Source organism: Equus asinus, chromosome 3, assembly GCF_041296235.1.
Source record: "Equus asinus isolate D_3611 breed Donkey chromosome 3, EquAss-T2T_v2, whole genome shotgun sequence".
NCBI classification, from domain to species: Eukaryota; Metazoa; Chordata; class Mammalia; order Perissodactyla; family Equidae; genus Equus; species Equus asinus.
Genome location: NC_091792.1, coordinates 126,192,882 through 126,217,541, shown reverse-complemented (window position 1 = coordinate 126,217,541; position 24,660 = coordinate 126,192,882). Strand labels below are relative to the sequence as shown.

At 38.3% G+C, this 24,660-nt stretch overlaps 1 protein-coding gene across 1 annotated transcript in view; it reads right to left on the bottom strand.

Moving 5' to 3' along the window:
* Nucleotides 1-17,323, bottom strand: part of KCTD8 (potassium channel tetramerization domain containing 8) — a 252,789-nt gene extending 235,466 nt beyond the window's left edge. The window contains exon 1 of the mRNA XM_014857146.3: nt 14,790-17,323. Within this exon, the coding sequence (XP_014712632.2) occupies nt 14,790-16,224 (1,435 nt within the window). The 5' untranslated portion in view covers nt 16,225-17,323. The remainder of the gene's footprint in view (nt 1-14,789) is intronic.
* Nucleotides 17,324-24,660: the final 7,337 nt, after the last annotated feature.

Here is a 24,660-nt window from a genome sequence, read left to right as displayed (position 1 = left end):
TAGGAGAGAGCAAAATGATACATTCAAAATAGTAAAAGGCAAAAACTATCAGCCAAGAATACTTTACCCAGAAAAGTTATCTTTCAGATATGATGGAGAAATACAGGCTTTCCCAGACAAACAAAACTTGAGGGAGCTCAGTGTCACTAGACCCGCCTTAAAAGAAATGTTGAAAGGAACCCTCCTACCTGAAACAAAAAGGCAAAGGCGATAAAGCTTTGAGGAAGGTGATAAAGAGAGAGACAGAATCAGAAAATTTCAACTCTATATCACAATAGGTTAGTAAAAACTTGTTTATAACATAAAGGCTAAAGGGAAAGAAAGTATCAGAAATAACTATAAGCACTTCAATTGGTTAACAAACTTACAATACAAAAAAGGATAATTTGTGACAACAAAAATATAGAAGGGGAAGAAGAAAAGGACAGAACCTCCTTAGGCTAATGGAGATATATTGCTATCAGCAAAAAAAGGACTATCTCATCTATGAGATCTTTTTAACCACAAAACAAAAAATCAGAGCAGAGTCACAAAACATTAAAAAAAAAAAAAAGGAAACTGAGAAAAACATCACAGAAAACCACCAAACTGGCAGACAGAAATATAAGGAAAAAAAAACAATGGAAATATAGAACAACGAGAAAACAAAAGACAAAAATCACAGTATTAAGTCCTCATATATCAATAATCACCCTAAATGTAAACAGATTGAATTCACCAATCAAAAGATACAGAGCAGCCAGATGGATTAAAAAACAAGACCCAACAATATGCTGCCTCTAGGAGACTCACCTCAGTATTACAAAAAAACACAGACTCAGAGTGAAGGGATGGAAGATGATACCCTAAGCAAATGGCAACCAAAACAAAGTGGGTGTAGCTATACATAAATCAGACAAAACAGACTTCAAGCCCAAAAAGACAACAAGAGACAAAGTTGGACATTATATAATGATAAAAGGGACATTCCATCAAGAAGACATAACCTTTATTAATATATATGTACCTAATATAGGAGCACCAAAGTATATAAAGCAACTATTAATAGACCTAAAGGGAAAAATTGACAGCAATACAATAATCGTAGGAGACCTCAACACCCTGCATACATCAATGGATACATCACCCAGACAGAAAATCAACAAGGAAACATTGGTCTTAAATGAAACCCTAGACCAGATTGACTTAATAGATATTTATAGAATGTTCCACCCAAAAGCTGAAGAATACATATTCCTTTCAAGTCTACATGGAACATTCTCAAAGACAGACCAAATGTTGGGAAACAAAACAAGCCTCAATAAATTTAAGAAGATTGAAACCATATCAAGCATCTTTTTCAACCACAATGGTATGAAACTAGAAAACAACTACAAGAAGAAATTTGGAAAAGCCACAAATATCTGGAGACTAAACAACACACCACTGAACAACTATTGGATGAATGAAGAAATCAAAGAAGAAATCAAAAAATACCTGGAGACAAATGAAAGCACAACATACCAAAACTTATGGGGTGCAAGAAAAGCAGTACTAAAAGGGAAGTATATAGCAATACAGACCTACCTCAGGAAATAAGAAAAATCTCAAAAAAACAACCTAGGGGCCGGCCCAGTGGCGCAGCAGTTAAGTGCGCACATTCCACTTCAGCAGCCTAGGGTTCACCGGTTCAGATCCCAGGTGCGGACATGACACCGCGTGGCAAGCCAGGCTGTGGTAGGTGTCCCACATATAGAGTAGAGGAAGATGGGCACAGATGTCAGCTCAAGGCCAGCCTTCCCGAGCAAAAAGAGGAGGATTGGCAGAAGTTAGCTAAGGGCTAATCTTCCTCAAAAAAAAAAAATCTAACATTTTACCTAAAAGAACAAGAAAGAGAAAAACAAATGAAGCCCAAAGTCAGTAGAGGAAAGGAAATAATAAAAATCAGAGGGGAAATAAATGATAAAGACTGAAAAGACAATAGAAAGGATCAATGAAACTAAGAGCTGGCCCTTTGCAAATGGAAACAAAATTGACAAACTCTTCACTAGACTCACTAAGAAAAAAAAAGAGGAGGCTCAAATAAAATCAGAAATGAAAGAGGAGAAATTACAACAAATACCATGAAAACCTATATGCCAAAAATTGAGTAATCTAGAAGAAATGGATAAATTCTTAGAATCCTACAACCTTCCAAAACTGAATTAAGAAGGAAGAGAGAATCTGAATAGATCAATCACAAGTAAAGACATTGAAGCAGCAATCAAAAACCTCCTAAAAACCAAAAGCTCAGGACCAGATGGCTTCTCTGGTGAATTTTACCAAACATTCAAACAAGATTTAATACTTATCTTACATCAAATTCTTCCAAAAAATTGAATAGGATGGAACATCTCCTAACTCATTTTACAGGGCCAACATTATCCTGATGCCAAAACCAGACAAGGATAACATGAGAAAAGGAAAATTACAGGCCAATATCGCTGATGAATGGAGATGCAAAAACCTTCAATAAAATGTTAATAATTGAATACAACAAGACAGTAAAAGGATCATCCACCACTATCAAGTGGAATTTATTGTAGGGACGCAAGGATGGTTCAACATCCACAAATCAATCAATGTGATACAGCACATTAACAAAATGAAGAATAAAAATCACATGATCATATCAATAGATGCAGAGAAAGCATTTGACAAGATTCAACAACCATTTATGAGGAAAACTCAATAAAACGGGTAATAAAAGGAAAGTTTTTCAAGATAATAAAGGTCACATATGACAAACTCACAGCCAATATCTCACTCAACAGTGTAAAACTGAAAGTTATTCCTCTAAGAACAGGAACAAACAAGGATGCCCACTCTCACCACTCTTATTCAACATACTACTGGAAGTCCTAGCCAGAACAATTAAGCAAGAAAAATAAATAAAAGGGATCCAAATTGGAAAGGAAGAAGTAAAACTCTCACTCTTTGCAGATGACATGATTCAGGATTCTATATAGAGAAAACCCTAAAAAATACACCAAAAACTATTAGAAATAATTAACAAATACAGTAAAGTAGCAGGGTTCAAAATCAACATACAAAAATCAGTTGCATTTCTGTACACCAACAATGAAATAGCAGAAAGAGAAATCAGGAATACAATCCCATTTACAATCGCAAAAAACAGAATAAAATATCCAGGAATAAATTCAACCAAGGAGGTGAAAGACCTATACACTGAAAACTACATGACATTATTGAAAGAAATTGAAGAAAACATAAAGAAACAGGAAGATATTCTGTGCTCTTGGATTGGAAGAATTAACATAGTTAAAATGTTCATATTTACTAAAGCAATCTATAGTTTCAAAGCAACCCCAATCAGAATTCCAGTGACATTCTTCAGGGTAGTAGAACAAAGAATCCTTAAATTTCTATGGAACAACAAGAGACCCTGAATAGCCAAAGCAACCCTGAGAAAAAAGAACAAAGCTGGAGATAACATACTCCCTGATTTCAAAATGCACTACAAAGTTATAGACATCAAAACAGCACGATACCAGCAGAAAAACAGACACACAGATGAAGGAAACAGAACTGAGAGCCCAGAAATAAACCCACACATCTATGGACAGCTAATTTTCAACAAAGGAGCCAAGAACATACAATGGAGAAAAGTCTCTTCAATAAATGGTGTTGGGAAAACTGGACAGAAACACACAAAAGAATGAGAGTAGACCATTATCTTACACCATACACAGAAATTAACTTAAAATGTATTAAAGATTTGAATGTAAAACCTGAAACCATAAAACTTCTAGAAGAAAACATAGGCAGTATGCTCTTTGACTTTGGTCTTAGCAGTATCTTTTTGAATATCATATCTCCTCAGGCAAGAGGAAAAATAAACAAACAGGACTACATCAAACTAAAAAGCTTCTGTGCAGCAAAAAAAAATACCCATCAACAAAACAAAAAGACAACCTAGTAATTGGAAGATATTTGCAAATCATATATCCGATAAGGGGTTAATGTCCAAAATATATAAAGAACTCATACAACTCAACAACAAAAGAAAAACCAACCCAATTAAAAAATGGGCAAAGGGCCAGCCCCAATGGCCTAGTGGATAAGTCCAGCACGCTCCACTTTGGCTGCCCGGGGTTCAGTTCCTGGGCATGTACCTACACCACTCGTCTGTTAGTGGCTATGCTGTTGTGGTGGCTCACACGCAAAAAGAGGAAGACTGGCAACAGATGTGAGCTCAGGAGTATCTTCCTCAGCAAAAAAAAGGGGGCAAAGGATCTGAACATTTTTTCCAAAGAAGATATACAGATGGCCAACAGGCACATGAACAGGTGTTCAACATCATTAATTATTAGGGAAATGCAAGTCAAAACTACAATGAGATATCACCTCACACCTCTCAAAATGACTACAATTGATAAGACAAGAAATAACAAGTGTTGGAGAGGATGCAGAGAAAAGGGAACCTTCACACACTATTGGTGGGAATGTAAACTGATGCAGACACTATGGAAAACAGTAAGGAGACTTCTCAAAAACTTAGGAACAGAACTACCACATTTTCCAGCTATTCCACGTTTCGGTATTCACCCAAAGAACATGAAAACACTAATTCGAAAAGATATTTGCACCCTTATTTTAATTGCAGCATTATTCACAATAGCCAAGACTTGAAAACAACCTACATGCCCATCAACAGATGAATGGATAAAGAAGATGTGTTATATATACACAATGGAATACTACTCAGCCATAAAAAAGATGAAATCATGCCATTTGTGACCACATGGATGGACCTTGAAGGTATTATGCTAAGTAAAATAAGCCAGACAAAGAAAGAAAATAACCATATGACATCACTCATATGTGGAAGATAAACAAAGACATAGATACAGAGAACAGACTGGTTATTATCAGAGGAGATAGGAGTAGGGGGAGGCTGAAAGGAGTAATGGCCACATGAGTATGGTGATGGATGGAAACTAGACTTTTGGTGGTGAATACGATGCAGTGTATACAGAAGTCAAAATATAACGATGTACACCTGAAATTTATATATTATAAACCAATGTGACCTCAGTAAAATAAATTTTAAAAAAGAGAAGAAATCTGGTACTCAGAATTAATAATGTAAAGAAATGGGATTAGTCATGTACTTCAAGGCCCTTCAGTTAATAAATAAGGACAGCTAACATATACTGAACATTTAATTTGTGCCTGTCTAATATTCTTCTAAGTGTTTTATCTGGATTATTTCATTTAACCCTCATAACAAACCTATGAGATGAGCGTTATTTTTCCCCTCACTTTCCCTTCAGGAGGGAGATTAAATTATTTTCCCAAGATCTCAAAGCTAGAGCCAGAGTCTGTCAAGGAATTTGAGTATAAAGTGTTAAACCATTCGGGGTTTTTACTTCTTAGGAGTGGGGGCCAAGAAATTCTGGTATTATCTCTTCCTTAACACAGTACTGCTCTCCCTATTCTCCTTATAACAGAAATTAGACAAAATATTTAACTATACACAATGATGAGAAGAGCAAATATATTATGAATTCCATTTTGCTCAAGGTTTTTGTTACTATAACTGGGGAAAGAAATGGAAGTAATATAAGTGAATGGTTAAATCACTTACTATTCTAGTGACCTGAAGTCAACACTTTATATTTCTTTATTATATTCTTTTATTGTATTTAACTTATTTTTCCCTATATAAGTAGGATTTAATAGGAAAATGGTTACAATATGGTAAAAAGAATGTTCTAAGCTTAACTGCTGAACAAGCATTGAACAATGTTTAACCTGCAAATGAACATGGAACCAATGAGCATCCTAGTAGGTATCATGAAACTATGTGTTGTTATTGCCAGAAAAGTTGATTTATTTTTATTAACTACCTTAACACAAGGTTAATGAGTATAAGTAAAATTCATACTGTAATATTGATCATAAAACAGTAATACCTGTTAAGCATATTTTAAGGCACCTTTTAAAAACTAAGGGTGTGGTGGTAATATTAGAGTTAATTAGCTCCTCACCTTTGCAAACACCTACCAGGACAGCTAATAATTCCTGAACTTATGTTATACCACAACAGGGCCTGACCATGTCTGGAGGCAGCAGCCACTCCACATTCTGAGATTGTTTGAAGGCAAGTACTCAACAATGTGGTTGCAGGTAGGCTGTATCACTGAGCATTTGCCCAACGTCTTTCATACATTAAAAAAAAAGTAAGCTAATTTTTGATCCCTTATACCTTTTATCCCACCAATAATTTAAATATAAATAAATAAATGTGTGTGTGCAGCTGTGTGTATGTTTACAATTCTAACAGGTTCACTTATAACATTATTTTAATCTGTTCCATAGTTTAGTTAGCATTTCATTTACTTTCATTCGTTATAGGTGCCTATACAACAGCTTCTCATGTCATTAGTGCGCTTCTTGCTAATACACTAAATAACCCCTCTATAACTTAATTTGCTATTACATAAAGTTCACTGTGATCACTTTAAATGAAAGGTCTCTGTCATTCACATTTGTATGTCATGCCCAAACTGTAGCCTGGTAATTGCTCAATAAGTGCAATTTAAATTGAAGTGAAACTAAACCTTAATTCAGTGACTACCTTAATAGAACCTCCAACATCTTTGGTTCATTCATTAATTGACGCTTTCATTCAAAAAAGAAATATTAGTTGAGTTCTTAACGTAGTACTAGCCACTGAACCGAGGGGGCTGAGAACACAAAAATAAGACTTGGCGCCACTCTCAAGGAGAGAGTAGGCTGATGAGGAAGATCAACATGAAAAGAGATAATTACGTGATCCAGCAATCCCACTTGTGAGTATATATAGCCAAAGGAAATGAAAACAGTATCTCAAACAGATATCTGCACTCCCATGTTCATTACAGTATTATTCACAGTAGCCAAGATAGGCAAACAACCTAAGCATCCACCAATGGATGAATGGATACAGAAGAAGTGGTACACATGTACACAATGGAATATTATTCAGTCATAAGAAGCAAGGAAATCCTGCCATTTGCAACAACATGGATGGACCTTGAGGGCATTATGCTAAGTGAAATAAATCAGAGAAAAACAAATACTGCATGATATCACTTATACATGAAATCTGTAAAAGTTGACCTTGTAGAAACAGAGAGTAAGAATGGTGGTTACCAGGGAATGGGGAGCATGAGGGTAATGGGGAGATGCTGGTCAAAGGGCACAAACTTGCAGTTGGAAGATGAATAATTTCTGGGGATCTAATGCACAACATTGTGACTACAGTTAATACTATACTATATTCTTGGAAGCTGCTAAGAGAGTAAAACATTTCTCACCACCAAAAAGAAATGGTAATTATGTAACATGATGGAGGTGTTAGCTAACGCTATAGTGGTAACCACCACAATATACAAGTGTATCAAAACATCATGTTGTACACCTTAAACTTACACAATGTTATAGGTCAATTATATCTCAATAAAGCTGGGGAAAAAAGGTAAGTTACATCAAGAAAAAAAAAGAGAGAGAGAATTACATATTGTAGGAAATACAATGAAGGCCCTCTACCTAGTGTACTATGAAAAGATAGAGAAGCGCAGAGGCTAAGTGTAGAAGGATTCTATTGCAAGGGGTCACTCGGGATTACATGGCTATGAGACCAGTGGTTAATATCCCATGGGTTAGAAAAGCTCAGCATAAAATACTCCATGTATTTTTGTTTTTGAAAGTGCAAAATACAACTAACCTTGTAGGATAATTAGGTTTCATGAAACGCTCACTTGCAGAAACAAATGATGAGAAGTACACAGATGACAGGCACAGGACGTCGATATTCAAGTCAACAGCTGGACGTTCACCATCACCCTTAGAACTTATGAAGCATTTAAGCTACCTACTGGAGTGATTCTGAAATCCTGTGAAGAGAGGTGTTCCCATCTTTAGGCAAGTCCTTGCAAAACCCCTGGGGCGGTAGTCTCCCACTACTCAAAGAATGAACTCGATTAGGGAAGCCACTAGCACGTTCTGCAGGATTGTGGCTGCTAAATGCTGACAGTTCACTTAAATACCCTGAAATCAATTCAGAAGAGGCTTTACAAATGATATCTGTAATTAAATACAGCTTGAAGGGTGATTATATCTCCACAATACTTTAAAGCTTCAAAAATACCAAGAGCCAATCCCGATATCCAACAGGTATTTGATACTTTTTTGAACCTAATTATACCAAGTATATAACTTAATGGCATTAACCAATATTTAGGACCAATAAACTAAATATAATTAACAAAATGGACTTCAACTCAAATAGCCTCTTCACTTGCCACTTTCTAAGAACACATAAAATGTGTTTTATTACACAAGATAAAAATTAATTTTCTGCAGGAGTATATGACTACCTCAACACTGTTTAAATTTGTCAGTTTAGGGACCGACCCGGTGGCACAGTGGTTAAGTTCTCACGTTCCGCTTCTTGGTGGCCCGGTGTTAGCCGGTTCAGATCCCAGGTGCGGACATGGCACGGCTTGGCAAAAGCCATGTTGTGGTAGGCATCCCACGTATAAAGTAGAGGAAGATTGGCATGGATGTTAGCTCAGGGCCAGTGGTCCTCAGCAAAAAAAGAGGAGGATTGGCAGCAGTTAGCTCAGGGCTAATCTTCCTCAAAAAAAAAATTAAAAAAGAAAAAGAAAAAAAAATTTGTCAGTTTATTAAACCTATAAATATTACTTGTTTACCCAAAAATGCACTAAATTGAGTCAAATGGTTTATTATTCTTTAACTTTAAAAATATTTAAGAGTATGATAGCCTTAATCAATAAAAATTAACCTTCTCATCAAGTAAAGACAAAACATTTATGGCATTCTTATGGAAATTTTACATAGATTAAGAAATACTAGGTTCATTCATATACAGTTCATACCACCCTTTTTTACTTATACAGCTAAGTTCTAAGTAATCTGTAGACATTGAAATATATCTGTCAATTGACTACATGAAACAGGCATTATTTTTCTTTTTTTTTTTTTTTTGAAGAAGAGTTGCCCTGAGCTAACACCTATTGCCTATCTTCCTCTTTTTGCTACAGGAAGATTCCCCTGAGCTAACATCTGTGCCAATCCTCCTCTATTTTATATGTGGGTTGCTGCCATAATATGGCCACCCACAATCTGTTGTAGATCCACACCCAGGAACCCAAGCAGGGCTGCCAAAGTGGAGCACCTCTAACTTAACCACTAGTCCACAGGTGGACCCCAAACAGGCATTTTTAAAGGTTTCAGAGGAAGGGCTTTGGAGTAAGAGGGAACTTTTCAAATTCCAGCTCTGCCCCAGACCAGTTCTAGGCCCCATGGATGTTACTAAACCTCTCCACGTCACAGTTTCCTCACTGATGTACTAGGGAACTAATGCCAAGGTCAAGGAATGTTATGAGAAGTAAACAAAGTAACGTATATAAAACACAAAACAAATTTAGGCACATAGTAAATGTTCATTTTATTATACATTTTGTATTTGAAAAAATCAACTTTCTTCCTAAACCTACAGGGAAAATATTCAACACCAATATTTATTTATAATACTGTCTGTGGCAAAGGATATGTGTTATACTTTCAGTATCTAAGACGTCAATAAAAACTGTAATGTCATGGGGAAAAATGTCATTAAATGTTTCAATGTATTAAATGTATAAAACCAAGCAGACAGCATACAAACTATGTACATAGTATAAGCAAAATTTTAACAAATATGTTGGTCATCTACATTTGCACAGAAAAAAAGACTGAAAGGAAATGAATCAAGATTTTATTAGCAGTTACTGGTGGTGATTTTTTAAATTTTACTTTTTTAATATTACTAAAACTGCATGTTATTACTTTCATAATAAAAAAAGGGTTACTTTTGAAATGACAAGTGGGCAATAATTTTCCCATTTTTTACTAATGTCAACTAATAATTTATGACAATAGAATAGATAATAATTGATGATAATTTCATACAGATTATTTCTTTTTGTCAAAGAGATTATTTTTTTGTTTCTAACTAAGGCTTACTCACACACATACACACAAATTGTGAGTTCTAGCATTCTAAGCTATAAAAGAGAAAGAACTTTGCCAAATAAGGCTTGTAATGCCATTCAATCTTTCAGCTTCATTAATTGCATAACAGTTGAGCAACAAGAAGATGTAGAAAGGGTGGCAGGGAAAGCTAAAGCCATAACCCTAGAAAAAAGATCAAGTTTAGAGCCAGTGCTATTGCAGACATCAAAGTTTAATGCCCTTAAACAGCAGCCAACGCCACAGCACAGCCTCCAAACTTTTTGCACTCCAAGGTTTCTGTAAATGTCTCTCTCCTTTATTACTGCAATTGTTTGCACGAAATCAGAATCTTGGTGTTTTAAAACTTTATCCATTCCTTTTATTTTTTCCCCACTGTTTCAAAAGACATCCAGCCATGTGGTTGCAGAAGAAATTTTCCCCTTATAATTATAAAAACAACTAGTAAATCTTCAAGAAGAAAAGAACCATCTTAAAAAAGAAATAATTAACAAAATTCTTTTCCATAAAACTGTGTTTGGTGATACAAGTAGAAGTATTTTTAAACTAGAAAATAATATACAATTTTAAAGGTATGCATCAAGACAGATCAACTTTTAAAGATGTTTCTTAGAAAGCTTTTAACACAACAGGCCTGCTAACATGGGATTGAATAGCTGTTTAAATGTGTTCAACTCAACTAGACTTCTTCAACCCAAAACAGCGAAATAAATCAGAATGAATTTGAAGAAGTGGATATAAAATCCATTAAGACAAATTAGATTTCACAGCCCAGTTCAGGAATAGCATTAATTCCTAAATCTGGTACTCTCATACATCACAACGAAAAAAGGATATACCAAACACATGGAGTACAAAACTCAAAGCACTATAAGAAATGAACAATAAATCAGTACTATCTTTCTGTAAACTCACCGACTATGAGAAATAAAGGAGACATATAATGCTAACTTTAACTATGGGTAGTCTCCACATACAACATTCCAAGCATATAACTACCTATTGTCTATGTAATACAATGCCAACATAAAATGCCTTTTTTTGCTTCTAGATCCTGCTAAAACAGCCACAACTACACTTAAAAGACACCCCCTAAAAAACAGAAAGCACAATAAATCACTCTGTTTGCCTTCAAGAAAGGACAATCCATCTTCACTATTAGAAGAGTAATAAGGAATTTAATAGTACTAGTATATGCTTATGTACTAATGCCTAAAGTCTAAAAGACTTGATAAAATAATGAGTTAAAACTGAGAATAAATAAAAGTGCCCATGTCGCCAAATGAAGCTGGCATTAGAACCCAATGACTTGGATACAAGCACTTAAGGACATATGAATCTAGCTGAGTGTTTGTTGGAAAATATTGCCAAAGTTTCAAGTCCTAGTAGAGAGTGTTAAAATACTTCTTGGCCCTGAATCAGAAAAGAGTTCTGCTGGAGTTAATCCCAAAAAACTAACTGGAGGATGATTGGTAAACCCAGGTGATTTGAACTCAGAAAAGAGTTCTGCTGGAGTTAATCCCAAAAAACTAACTGGAGGATGATTGGTAAACCCAGGTGATTTGAACTTGGTGTGAAAAATCCAAGTTCCAGGAAAGAAGATGGTTATTAAATTGGTTGTTTCAAACTTCTGAAAGTTTATTATGTAATCACTTAATTGCAAAATAATTTTCTAATTAACTTTACAATTAAATCAACTATACTTACTATAAAAAAATTAAAATTTAATATTGACAAAAATAATAAAGTCTGTACTATATTACTTATAATTGTAACAGTTAACATTTGTTAAGCTTTTATTATAGGTCAAGCACTGGCCTAAACACTTTACATTTATCCTATAAAATTGGTAATATAATACCCCCCATTATACAGGTGAGGAAACTGAGACACAGAGAAAGTAAATAATTTAACTAAGATCACACGTTTGGCAAACAGGAGTGTCTGAGATTACTGAACCATCTGCCCTCTCTTCCCATCTATATGGAAACTAGGGTAAAGGGGCATGAGGGGAATGAGGAGCTGAAATTGATGTTCAAGTGTATAAACTACAATTCTATGCTTTTTAGAGCAGCAATTCTTTCATTTGTTGAAAGAACTGTCAAAGGGAGAAATAAAAGACAACAAGGCCCTCTTCTGCATCTGAAACATAGGGGACAAACAAGTTCATCCAATAATTTTGTTTTGATGAATAACACTGACACTCTTTTTAAATAGAGTTGCTAAATAAGATAATTATACTCTCTATACTTATGTCATTACCTAAACTGAATAGGATGGAAATACAAAAATTTTACAGTATTATTTTTATTCACCAATATTTTAAGGAATCCTATCCAAAATAATTTGTGAAAATATGCTGCAACCTATACAAAACACAAAATAAATGTATGTAGAATAGTATTCAAGATAAATTTTACAACCTAAATAAAAAATGGCAACTACATTTGGTTAGTCAATGAGTAGAATACCACTTCAAAAGAATAACGTTTAATCTGAAATTGCCTATTTCCCCCCACAGGATAATCAATGAAGAAGGCTATGAGTTTCTTCCTTAGATTTCTGGGATTTTTATGAATGAATCTCAGAGCTCATTAAGTATGTGATTCTCTGCAAATGGCTATTCACAATATTAATTATTTTATGTTGTTTAACACATCTTCTAGCTCCAGAAGTGAAATATTCTGAATTCCAAATATCTCTCAAATTATCTTATTAGTTAAATTGACTGAGCTTCCAACTTCAATATATTTTTAAGGGCATATTTTCATAATTTCAAGACAACCTGTATTATCACCTCATAATCAAAGTAATACACATTTTTAAGTTCACAACTTTCTAGGGGGAAAAAAAAAAAGACCAAAACTCTGAAAGATTCCAAAATGCAAGAACCTTAACTTCAAAACACTTATGCTTATATGTTCTCTAACAAAAATCACTAACCACAAGAAAGTCAAAAGCTCATTTCATCTCATCTTCTGAAACGCTTGGAAATATATCCATGCTGAAATGACATAAATGTTTAAAATCTAAAACATTAATAAAGATCCCATTGATAAGGGATAAAATGTAAAGAATGATACTAAAAAATAGCTTAATTATTTAATATACATTGGAGAGATCACAATTTTATACTATAAGCAATAAAATATTATCTTCCTTTGGGTGGCTTTTCTAGCAATCTTTTTACTGTGTAACAAATAACACTTTGATATAATTAAGACAATTATGTTTTTATCTACCATTTCAGTGGACACTTTCTTTGCTTCTCTGTTGAAATGGTTTTCTCAGGAAATACAGCACTATCAAAAAAGACAATCTAACTCTAAGATCCAGTGTGCTGTGTTTTTGTCACCCTGGTTCGAAGGTTACTACAACGAACAACAATGAGCTGCCCTTCTGTCAGGATGGCACCTGTGCAAGAAATCCTTTCCACTTCTCCAGTCAAAATAAAGCGCTAAAACTTGTCTAGTTCCCAAACAGCGACTGAATTACCAAAATAAATAAATAAAATTAAAGCTGTTCTCTTTCTATCATAGGCTGTCAGTGCTACTCTCAAACAAACAGGCAACTTTTAAAGCATCACGTGTCCTGCCAAAAAAAAAAAAAAAAGTTTGCCAAATGATGTTCTTGCTGCCATCCCAGCTGGTTTTTCGTTTGTCCAAACAGCCGTCTAGTTGTCGCCCTCCTCACTTGATAAACGTCACTGAAAATTGCGCCCGCCCCGTCTCCCCCTCCCCCAAGCCCCAGTGATATTTGGTGGAGTTCTTGGACTTGAGCCACAGAGCCCCCTCCTGAAGCGCCCTACAAAAAGCATCATGCGAAATGCTTTCCAAATCCTCTCTCTCCTTCTCTAGTTTCAGAAAATGACTGCATTTATTCCCCCTGGGAAAGGGGACTCAATCCCCTTTTTGCTCTTGAGATGCTTAGAAAGGAAACACAATCACACATACACACACACACACTCCCCATGTCTCTCTCTAATCTCCACGCCTGACAGCAGTGCTCATACATCCAAACTCTAGTTCCCTGCACCCTCCGCTGCCCAAAACACCTAGCACTTGCAGATGACAACTGGCTGGGGGGAAATCTGAGGTTTCTACGGGTCGATGGAGACCCCTTTCCCACCAGCCGCTCTCACGCCCAGGCCCCCTCATGGGCGCAGGAAGTACACACAGTCGTCACTTCTCTGGTTGCCCCCTTCTGAAACTACTCGTAATTGGACGCTCCTGTGTCTGACCGGCCGCAACAGCAGGTAATCCGGGCGGCGCGCGCAACGCCGGGATGCCAAGCCGCCCTTTGGAGGGACACCACCGAAAGCCACACAAGTTGACCCCCAGGATTCCTGCCGGGCAGAGAGAAGAGGACCTCTGCGCCCAGCCTTGGCCTCTCGTCTCCTCCCCGCCCTCAGCAGTAGAAGGGTGCCCAGCGCCTCCAGGATCAGGGAGGGGCGAGAGGGCAAGAACAACAAAGTTAAGGAGGACTGCGTGGGAACTGCATGCTCCCGAGCTGGAGAAGAAGGAGGTCAAAGGGGAGGCGGCAAAGGGCGAAACCGTTAATCATATCTGCTGCGTCAAGAATGTGTGCACGGAGAGCCCCTTGCGCGCGTTAGTTAACCAGCTCCGGCCCGGGACAGCGGCCAGCTCCAGGTTCCAGCCTGGCTCGAGCCCGCCGCGGGCGGGCGAGGGGGCGGGGAGAACGAGGAAACGCGGAGCCCGCGAACTTACGGAAGAAGATGTACTCGGTGTAGCTGCTCCAGATCTTGTCGTCGCGGTACTGGTTGACGAAGGCGGCGGTGCCCGAGGAATTACACGCCACCATGTGGAAGCCGGCCTCGGACAGGCGATCGAACGCCTGCTCCAAGTAGGTAAACTTGAGGTAGAAGCGGGACGTGTACTTCTCGGGCGGCCGGTCGGGGTCGCGGCTCTCGTTGAGCGTGTCCCCGAAGACCTCCTTGGCCAGCGCGATGCGCCCGCACACCATGATGCGCGCCACACGCCGGAACTTGGCGTCCGCCTGGTTGTCGCGCACGGTGGTGTAGGAGCCGCGGTAGCCCAGCGTGAGGAAGCCCGAGCGCTTGTCCGGCGCGCCGCCGCCACCGCCGCCGCCGTGCGCTCCGGGGCCCGAGGGCGCGGGGGCCGCCGCCCCGCGCAGCAGCAGCGCGTCGCTGCTGCTCTGCGAGACGTTGTCCTCCAGGTCGCTCTGGCAGCCCTCGTCGTTGAGCGAGTTCTGCTTCGTGACCTTGGGCGATAGCAGCTTAACCAGGTCGGTGAGCTGGAAGTACTCGGCCTCGCGCAGGAGCCGCTCCTTCTCGGGGAAGTGCTCGGGCAGCGCGAGCTGCTTGTCCCGCAGATAATCCAGCACGTACCTGAAGAGGAAGCCGTCCCGGTCGATGAAGAAGCGCGCCCGGCTGTCCCTGGGCAGTTCGCCCCGGCGTCGGGCGCCGCCCCGGGGGCTGGAAGGCGAGAACATACTGGCCAGAGTGCTGTCCGGGACGCTGAGCAGCGTCGAGTGCTTGGTCACATAGACCTGGCCTCCCACGTTCAGCTCCACCACCTCGGGGAAGGGCGAGGGCACGCAGGGCCCGGGGGCGGCGGCTGCCGGCGCGCCGGGCGAGCTGGACGAGGAGACCATCTCGCTAATGGGCAGGATGGTGCTGCCGCCGCTGCCCGTGTCCTTCAAAGCCATGGTCCTCCCGCCGCCGGCCAGGTGACCCGGGAGAGCAGCACTTTCTCGTTGCCGAAGCCCGCGCCCTGCGCGCCTGGTGCACCTTCGGGCCGGGCGGCACGTTCCTCCGGCCGGGGCGGCCCGGATCAGGGCTCGGGGCAGCGGCGGCGGCGCCCGGGCTCCATCGAGGGAGTGAAGCGCGGGAGAGGAGCTCCGCGGGCGCGGCGGCGGGGTGGCGGCGCGAGGAGGAGCGGCTGCTCCTCTGGGGCGACGGCGGGGAAGTGTGAGAGAGACTTGCAAGAGGCTCTCGGGCTGCGCTCGGCTCTCCGCGGGGAGGGCGGGAGGAGGGGCCGGAGCAAAGAAAACTCGCCGCCCCGGCAGCTTGCGAGAGCGCCTCGAGCCCCGAGCGCGGACGGCGGCGCTAACTACTCCTTGCAGCCTGGGAGGCGGCACTGACGTCAAGCCGGGTACTGGGACCCGAGCCACAGCTGTCATTTAAAGAGATACGCGCCATCCCCTGGCTGCCTGGCTCCGACGCTAGGGGGCGGGGCCGGGCACCAAGCCAGGAGGAGATGCTACTGGGCAGCTGGCGGAGAAGCGGGCAGGAAACCGAAAACAAATGGGAAAAAGGACAGCATCTCTCCTCCATTCGTTTCATTCCCTGCTTCCGTCCGTCCCTCCCTCCATACCTCCCTCCTTTCGTCTCTCCCTTCCTTCCTTACCTCCCTCTGCCCTGTTCGCCCAGTAAAACTGTTTTTTTACGCTTACATCAAGGTGGAAAGGAGTGGGGAGCCGAAAGGTTTGTATTATAACAAAAATGCTAGGCTCCTAATCTGAAATTACTGCAAATGTTGGAGTGCGAGCAGTGATTGCAAAAAGACCACGTGGGCGTGAAGCTCTTGTAGTCCTTTTACCATAGTTTTTGAAGTGACAGGGAAATGCGCGAAGCTCTATTACAATCAAACGTCATGATTGCATATTTAACTTCATGTGCTACGTATAGTTGAAGATTCTTTACAACTAAAATCTGATTTCAGTTCACAAAACTGATAAAGCTTTGTATGTAACGTGACTGTTTTCTTCTTTGACTTTTTCAGTATTTGATTCGTAGTAGAGCCTTAATAAATGTTTATGGAGGAGGCATGGGATCCAGGGAGGAAACTTACTCTATTTATTCCTAGTTTCCAATCCTGATCAGTCCTTTCATTAATCTCTCCATTTCCCTTTCAACTCCATAAGGCAAGAGAAGTGGCTTATGTTTTATTAGTCTTCTAACCCCAAGAGTCAGGTCACAAATGAAAATTATGTGAATTTAAGCTCACCTTAATATCCATTTGTACATAGCTCAGGAATAGTCTGCAGGATCAGCATTATTTGTGATAGAGAGTGAGGATAGAAATGCAAATGAGAAATCTTTCATCCTGGAGCATCCTTTTGGGTTCAGAAAGGTAAAGAATCATTGATTTATAAATAACAAAAATGAAATGAGTATACTGTGGCACCAAGCAGTTTGCTTCAAAAATTATCATAATAATATTATAGATGAACTTTATCCATTAACAGATTAAAATAATGTACAGGGTTTTTTTATGCTTGTTTGGTGAGGAAGATTGGCCCTGAGCTAACATCTGTTGCCAATCTTCCTCTTTTTTTTTTCTCTCCAAAGCCTCAGTACATAGTTGTATATCCTAGTCGTAAGTCCTTCTTGTTCTTCTGTGTGGGATGCTGCCATAGCATGGCTTGATGAGTGGTATGTAGTTCCACGCCTAAGATCCCAGCCGGCAAACCTGGGGCTGCTAAAGTGAAGCAGAGCACACGAACTTAACCACTGTGCCACCGGCCAGCCCCTGTACAGATTTTAATGTTTTTAAAAAATTCTAAACACCTACTTAGGATTCCTTCTCTTTGAATCCACCAAACAAACAAACAAACAAAAGAACTGGATTTGAGATAACAGTTGTAACTTCAAATTTTTATAAATAATACATTATTCTTTGGAGTATTGCAAACTATATTTTATTCATTGATCCTTATAAGCCACATCAACAGAAAATGTTATATCAGTTTTGAAGTTAAATTACCAGAGACTGAGAGAACCTAATGGACCAGTGAAAGAACACAATATCTTTGCCAAAGGACTAAGACTTAAAATTGAGTTTGCAATATGTATCTTCATGCAATTCTGTTATTCAAGCCTATTGCCTCCCTCCTAATTTATAAACTGATCAAATTAAGAAGTAGAATTTATTTTAACCTTCTTCATATAAAAGCTTCATCAGAAAGCATTTGGAGTTTAAAATAATTATTCCTGGAAAATGAATTAATAGAAGCTTCATAACCTTTATAGATGAATAAATAATAATGCCTCAAACCACTACTAATGAGGCCCATTTATCATGAGGTAAATGTCCCTAACGATAAGTATAGTACAGACCATAGAATCATAATGAAGTGGATTTATAATACATATGCATATGTATTTATGAATATGAGGTCTCCCATATTATCAGGTTGAAATCCATTTTAATTTTTTTAATTACATAAAATATGCTTATAAGATAAAATGGTCTAAAATGTATACTCTAAATAAGTCATCTTAGAAATTCTTAATGAATTGCATTGTGTGGTATATTGCTTTTTAAAATAATTCCTTCAACGTTGATTGAACATTTCTCCCTTATCCCTTCTCTCCCCACACTCCTCTTACTCTCACCCCCTCTCCCGGCAATGCCCTCCAACCAAACTCCAAACTGAACAATTCCAAGTCCAGAGTGTCTTTAGCTGTCATTCTTTCTGCTAGGAATGCCTTTCCTTGTCCACCAGTCCCCTAATCCTTTCCCTCTGTTTGTCTTCTTCCCTGAGGTCTCAGCTTAAATAGCAATTCCTCTGGAAATCTTTCAACTTTTTACCAAACCAGGTGTTCCCACAGCACCCTTTGCTTACACATGGGCAAGGTTTATCACACTGATGTGTCATTGTCTCCTATCAGATTGCAAGAATGGCATACAACCATATATACTATTCTATCCCCAGGGCCCTGCCTAGCCCATGAGAGAGAGTCAATTTCTATTTGTTAAATGTTTACTACATAGAAATGTGTTCATATCATGAATGGATGACAAGGCATCAACTCTGTGCTAGACACTGGGCTAATCAATAAGATTGCAGAGATAGGTAAAAATCGGTCCTTCACAATAAAAATCAGGAAAAGTGAGAATCTGATTACAACAAACTCAGATCTAAAGCAGAAGGGAAAGCAAGAAAGAGACACTATTGGAGCAATCATTCTAGTGAACTGAGCAATCAACACCAAAGACTATAATCAGAACCACCTTACTCTAAGCCACAAACTTCCCTAGGCCAAATTGGTTCCCTATGCCAATTTAATCATGAAGACGTGTCCTTAAGATCTGTTCCTATGCAAAAACAAGACATTAAACTTCTCAGACAAGGAACTACATTAGATCACTTTACATTCTGAGCGCATTTTAAAATAACATAGGAAACATCAAACTAACCAAAAAGGACATATTGAGTCCAGATTATAATAAATAATTTGTAATTTAAAACAATAAATACTTCTTCACTAGGCTGAGAGGTACTTAAAGGCAGAAACTGTATCTTCTTTGATAGGGGAGGAAGAACACAGAAGGTAACAATGAGACTTAAAATCAGAACTGGGTTAAAATCTAACGACGTCTCTTACTAGCTTCATGATTTGAGCAAATTGCTTAACCCCTCTGACCGTCAGTTTCCTCGTGGGTCTGGTGGAAATAGTAAAGACCACAGACTTCTCACTGTGACAATGCATCCAGTAACAGAACCATTCAAGTTTGATGGAGTTCACGGTATTTATGATGTCTGTTTCACACCATTGTTCTGAGGCATGAGAGCAGAGCCACTTCCTAACTAGATAGATCTGAGATACCAACGCAGATAACTGATTGTAATAACTCTACCTACCTTCTTTCCAGTTGTCTCACCCCTAGGGCCTGAGGTCACACAGCCCCACCATCATGTACATCCCTAAGCCACACCAGCATGTCCTTCCCTGTCTGTAGCCATTGTGGTCCCTCTCTCATTGCACTTTATCATCTTAGACACTGATATGATTTCATTGATCTAATTTACCCTGGTCCTGTTCTTTCCTTTCTTTCTTTCTTTTTTTTTTTTTTTAACTTTGTTAAGTCTTTTGACTGTGATCTAATTATTCCTTTTAGCTTGCTTTTGTCTAAGGTTGACCGCTCTACTAATTTTCAGGAACCCACCCGATATCTGTTTATCTTGTTCAGGGCAATTGAAAGTTTTACACCCCTCCTCTAAAAATATAAACTTCAAGTGTTTGTAATTCTAAGCAAAAAGACTGAGATTCCTTCCCGTATCAGAAGCTTTGCAGCTTTTAGGGCAGTGCTCTCCCACAAAAATATTTGAACCACATATCTAATTTTAAATTTTCTAGTAGCCACATTAAAAAAGTAAAAATAAAATAGGTAAAATTACTTTAATAATACAGTTTATTTATCCCAATGTATCCAGAATATTATCATTTCAACATGTAATCAATATAAAAATTTACTAATGACATAATTTACATTTTTCCCATACCAGGTCTTCAAAATACAGTATATATTTTACACTTAAAACACATCTCGATTTGGACTAGCCATGTTTCATGTGCTCAATAGCCACGTGTGGCTCGTGGCTGCTGTATTGTACAACAAAGCCCTAGAGCCTTTTTGACTCTATAATACCTACTAGTTTTGAGGATTAGGTAAGATAACATGTCTTTTAAAAGATTTTATTACAGGACTTGTAATGGAGGCTGGAACTCAACACTTGAGTAGAACCATTAGCAAATGAGGTGAAGACCATGAAGCATCTCTTTAGCCAAAAAAAGGAAAATCTCTAAAAAGAAGAAAGAAAATAATATATACTCTATCAGTGGAAGAATTTTGGTTTCCCTTTCACACCATCAAACCCTCATGTTGGTGAAATTTGTGCAAGTTTTGCTACACACATCAGTCTTGTGAAAAACAGGCCAAGCCAAGGGCTTCCTGCAAGGTAAGAGATGGTTCACTGCCAGAGCAGGGTCAACTTTGGTAGTAACAAGACTGAATATAAGATAGCAAGGACCATCCACAAATTCAATAACTGCTGGAGAATCTGGGAAAGTTGGAAAGCAAAGTATACAAACTAGTTCACCCCAAAATCTCACATATCAGTTTTCAGAATTTCAATGATGCTATGAAACCAAAAACTTGGCAAATGAGGTATTTAGGAAATTGAGAGTATCAGTGCTTGATGTGCATGTTATAGAGCATATTCCGGCAATTTCATTATCTTAATGTGATATGAGTTCTTGTCCTATATTATAAATTTTACAGAAGGACTATTAAATATTAGGGTGGCACTTGGTAAAACTCTGTGAAATTAAATACCCAAAGAAATTAATGAAAGCTTGTATAGATTATGATTCAATATATCTGAACACTTAATATAATGCCTGGCACATAAAAAGTGATCAACAGATGCTTGTGAATAAAATTGTTTGTAACCCATTTTCATATTAACTTATATAATATAAAGTTCATGTTTTCCGAGACAGTTATTTAATTTAATATATCATATGGTGTGGGAACGTATGTGATTGGGGTGGCTTAGCAACAGATGGTCTAATATTTAAACTTGCCCAATTGGCTGTCTCCTTGAAACACTGCTTAGTTCCCCAAAGCTTGGGAGAAAGGCAATATAGTTTCCCATGACCTTAGAACATCTGGGTAAAAATTGTAGTCTGGACATTGGGGATAATATCTGATCCAGGATGGATTCTAAGTCCCTTACAGATAACATAAACCAGGACCCTGAAACTGGTAATATTATATGCATAATATAAATGTTATCAATTCTGTGCTGTAATTTAAAAAGACGTTTCACTGATTGGAAGAAGATCTTAAAATATAAAGCAGGGGAATGTTAATTTCTGATAACCAGCCGAATTTTCCCTTGAAAATGCCCCTAAATTACAAACTTTCCTTGAATTTGTTATTTTGACCAGTGGCTCACTATTAACTGATGAGTTTGACTCCATCATTAAAACCCTAATCATAGCAGGAATTCAATCATTTCCTATGTTTTTTAACTTTTTGTCCTACCTGCTATATTTGTCAAGAGAATTATTTAGATAATGACTCTAAGGAACTTGATGCTCCTCAAAAGAAGTTACTGTGAAACCAAAATAGTGTTATTGTAAATATTATGCTTCTCCTATGATGCTTGTCTGCAGTGGGAGCACAGGGTGAGTTGGATTTGTGAAATTAATCCTTCAATCTAAGGTATACAGTTAGTAAAATGCTTGATAATGATCTTACACCTAAAAAGAAGCAATTAAAACTTTAAAATAAATGTCCCCAGGTAATCTACTTTGAAAATTATAAATGTAGAGTGTGGATGGGAATGCTGATATCTTGATATAATAAAATATAGTATATATTTATTTACAATTAAAATTGCTTATTTTTGTCATTAGGAGTTTTCAAAGGTTAATTGGACGTATATCAAATGACTGAGGTCCTTCGTAGGGGTTGATTGTCTGAACCTGGGACAGTATCTTCACCAAATTGATAGGTCAGGCTGAGCCATACGAAATAGCCAATTCTGTAAAAACTATGAAAAATTGGTAATTTCATATGATTCAGCTTAATAGTTTTCAGTAACATGGACAATGAATCTAGCACCATATCACTAAATTCTTAAGTATTTAGAAATGTATAATTCATAACTTGAGTTGTAAATATGCACATGTTAAGTGTGTTAAATATTATTTTTCAGAAAAAAAGTTCTGTCTACCACTTTATTCTTGGTTCCCTCAGTACTTAAATATGTAGCTTGTACAAAGAGCAATTTGTTTATATTTGGCCTGTATGTGTTCTGAATTACCCTTCATATGTGTCTTTCTATCTCTACTTAGATAACGAACTCTTCGAACACAGGGACTGTTCTCCAGTTGTTTTATTTTCAATTCAGTGTTCTGCATACAGGAAGCTTAAAATGATGATGGGCAAAATCTTTATCTGTACCATGACTAATTAGCAGTGAGAATCCTCGCAGGCATTTGTGGTGCTGTTTAATTTTTCTGTGTACTGCTAAATAGGAAAATACTGATATTTATATATCTCCAGATTCTACTTTAAAAGGTACATCACTCAGATCAGACTTTAAAAGATACAATTAAAGCACAATGCTCCAATCTGGGAGAGCTACTAATATAAGGTATAAATTCAGCTAATGAGTACTCATTATATTAAACTATGTTATTCAAGTTCAGTAAACAGCTTTAAAAAATATCCAGCTTTAAAGTAAATTGTGTGTCACAAATTTTTATACCAATGAATGTTAGGGTGTGTTGTGTTTTCCCCTATCATATCTAGTGTGGACCAAGAAGTCTGAACAAGAGACAGAAACTGTGAATTTTAATCCCAGCCCTAACAATGACATAGACGTACTCAGTGACCCAGAGCAAGTATCTTCTCTGTTCACTTTCCTGACTGGTCAAATGGACGTATCCTAATATATTTTGGGAAGTATTGTTCTGATTATCTATTGCCACACAATAAACCACCCCAAAACTTAGTGCCTTAACTAACAATCATTTTATCATTATCCTTATGATTCTGGCCTCAGCTTGGCCATTCTTACTCAGTTCTTTCACAGATCACAGTCAGACAGTGGCTGGGGCTGGAATCATCTCGTCCCTGAGCTGTGAAGACTCAAACACCTGAGAGCTGGAATAGTTGGAGCATTTTGCTCTCTCTCTTTCTTTCCATGTGGTCTGTGCAAGGGTCTTTCCTTCATGGTGACCCAAGGCTCCGAAGTTGCAAGACGCAAGGAAGGACAACCAAACAGAAGCTGTATCATATTTTGTAATCTAGCCTAAGAAGGCACAGTGTCACTTCTATCATATTCTATTAAGCAAGGCAGCCACAAAGACCCCTTCCAGTTTTAAGGGGAGGCAACATAGACTCTAGTGCTTGAGAGTGGAAACATTCTGGAAGAGCATGTGGGACCAAAAATATTGTGACCATTTCTGGAAAGTACAATCTGCCACAAAAGCTGTAGAATCAAGTATCATTACACCCTTTATGATATTTATATAGAGAAAGCTCTGTAAATAGAGCCATAGCATTTTGACGTGCACACATTTTACAGGCTTTGCATACCTAATTGTGATGTATGTGGACACATAAACACAAAGAGGCATACACACATGCATGAGCAGCCAACTCAATAGTATGGTTGTCTGAAATCTTAAGCCAATATTTAAAGACATGAAAGGACAGCCAGGTGTTTCCTTCATTTTTAATAAGAATCTATATTTTTTTCATTTTGATCATATATTCTGCTCTAATAAATTCCTTCAGCCAATTTGCCTTTGCTCTGGTTAATCAAGAACTCCCCTCTGCCTCATTCTTTTAACATCCCTTACAACATCTGCAAGTCTTCATGCTCCCTCAGTGAATCATCTCTTCTCATCTTTTAGATGCTGACCTAGTAAACACAAACACATCTGTGGACACTTAAAAACATACTTGTTATCCAGTGTTTCAACAATTTTCTCCAGTCTGATCATTATATAATGGATATAGCTTTACTGTATTAATTTCAGTCTCTGTGGTCCCAAATTCACTCTTCTCCCTAGAAACATACTGGCTCTTTGTCTGGCATTGCTCATTATGTTCACTTTTCTCATTACTTCCCATATAACTCTCATTTACTTCATGCTATTCATGTTATTTATTTATCCAAAGATTAGAAAGACTGTAAATATAATAAGCCTGCTACATGGCCATCTGTGAAACCTGAAATTTTGTGTGCAAACTCAGGGAAATTGATCAAATAAAAGGAAACCACTAGTCAAATTCAACCCAAATATAC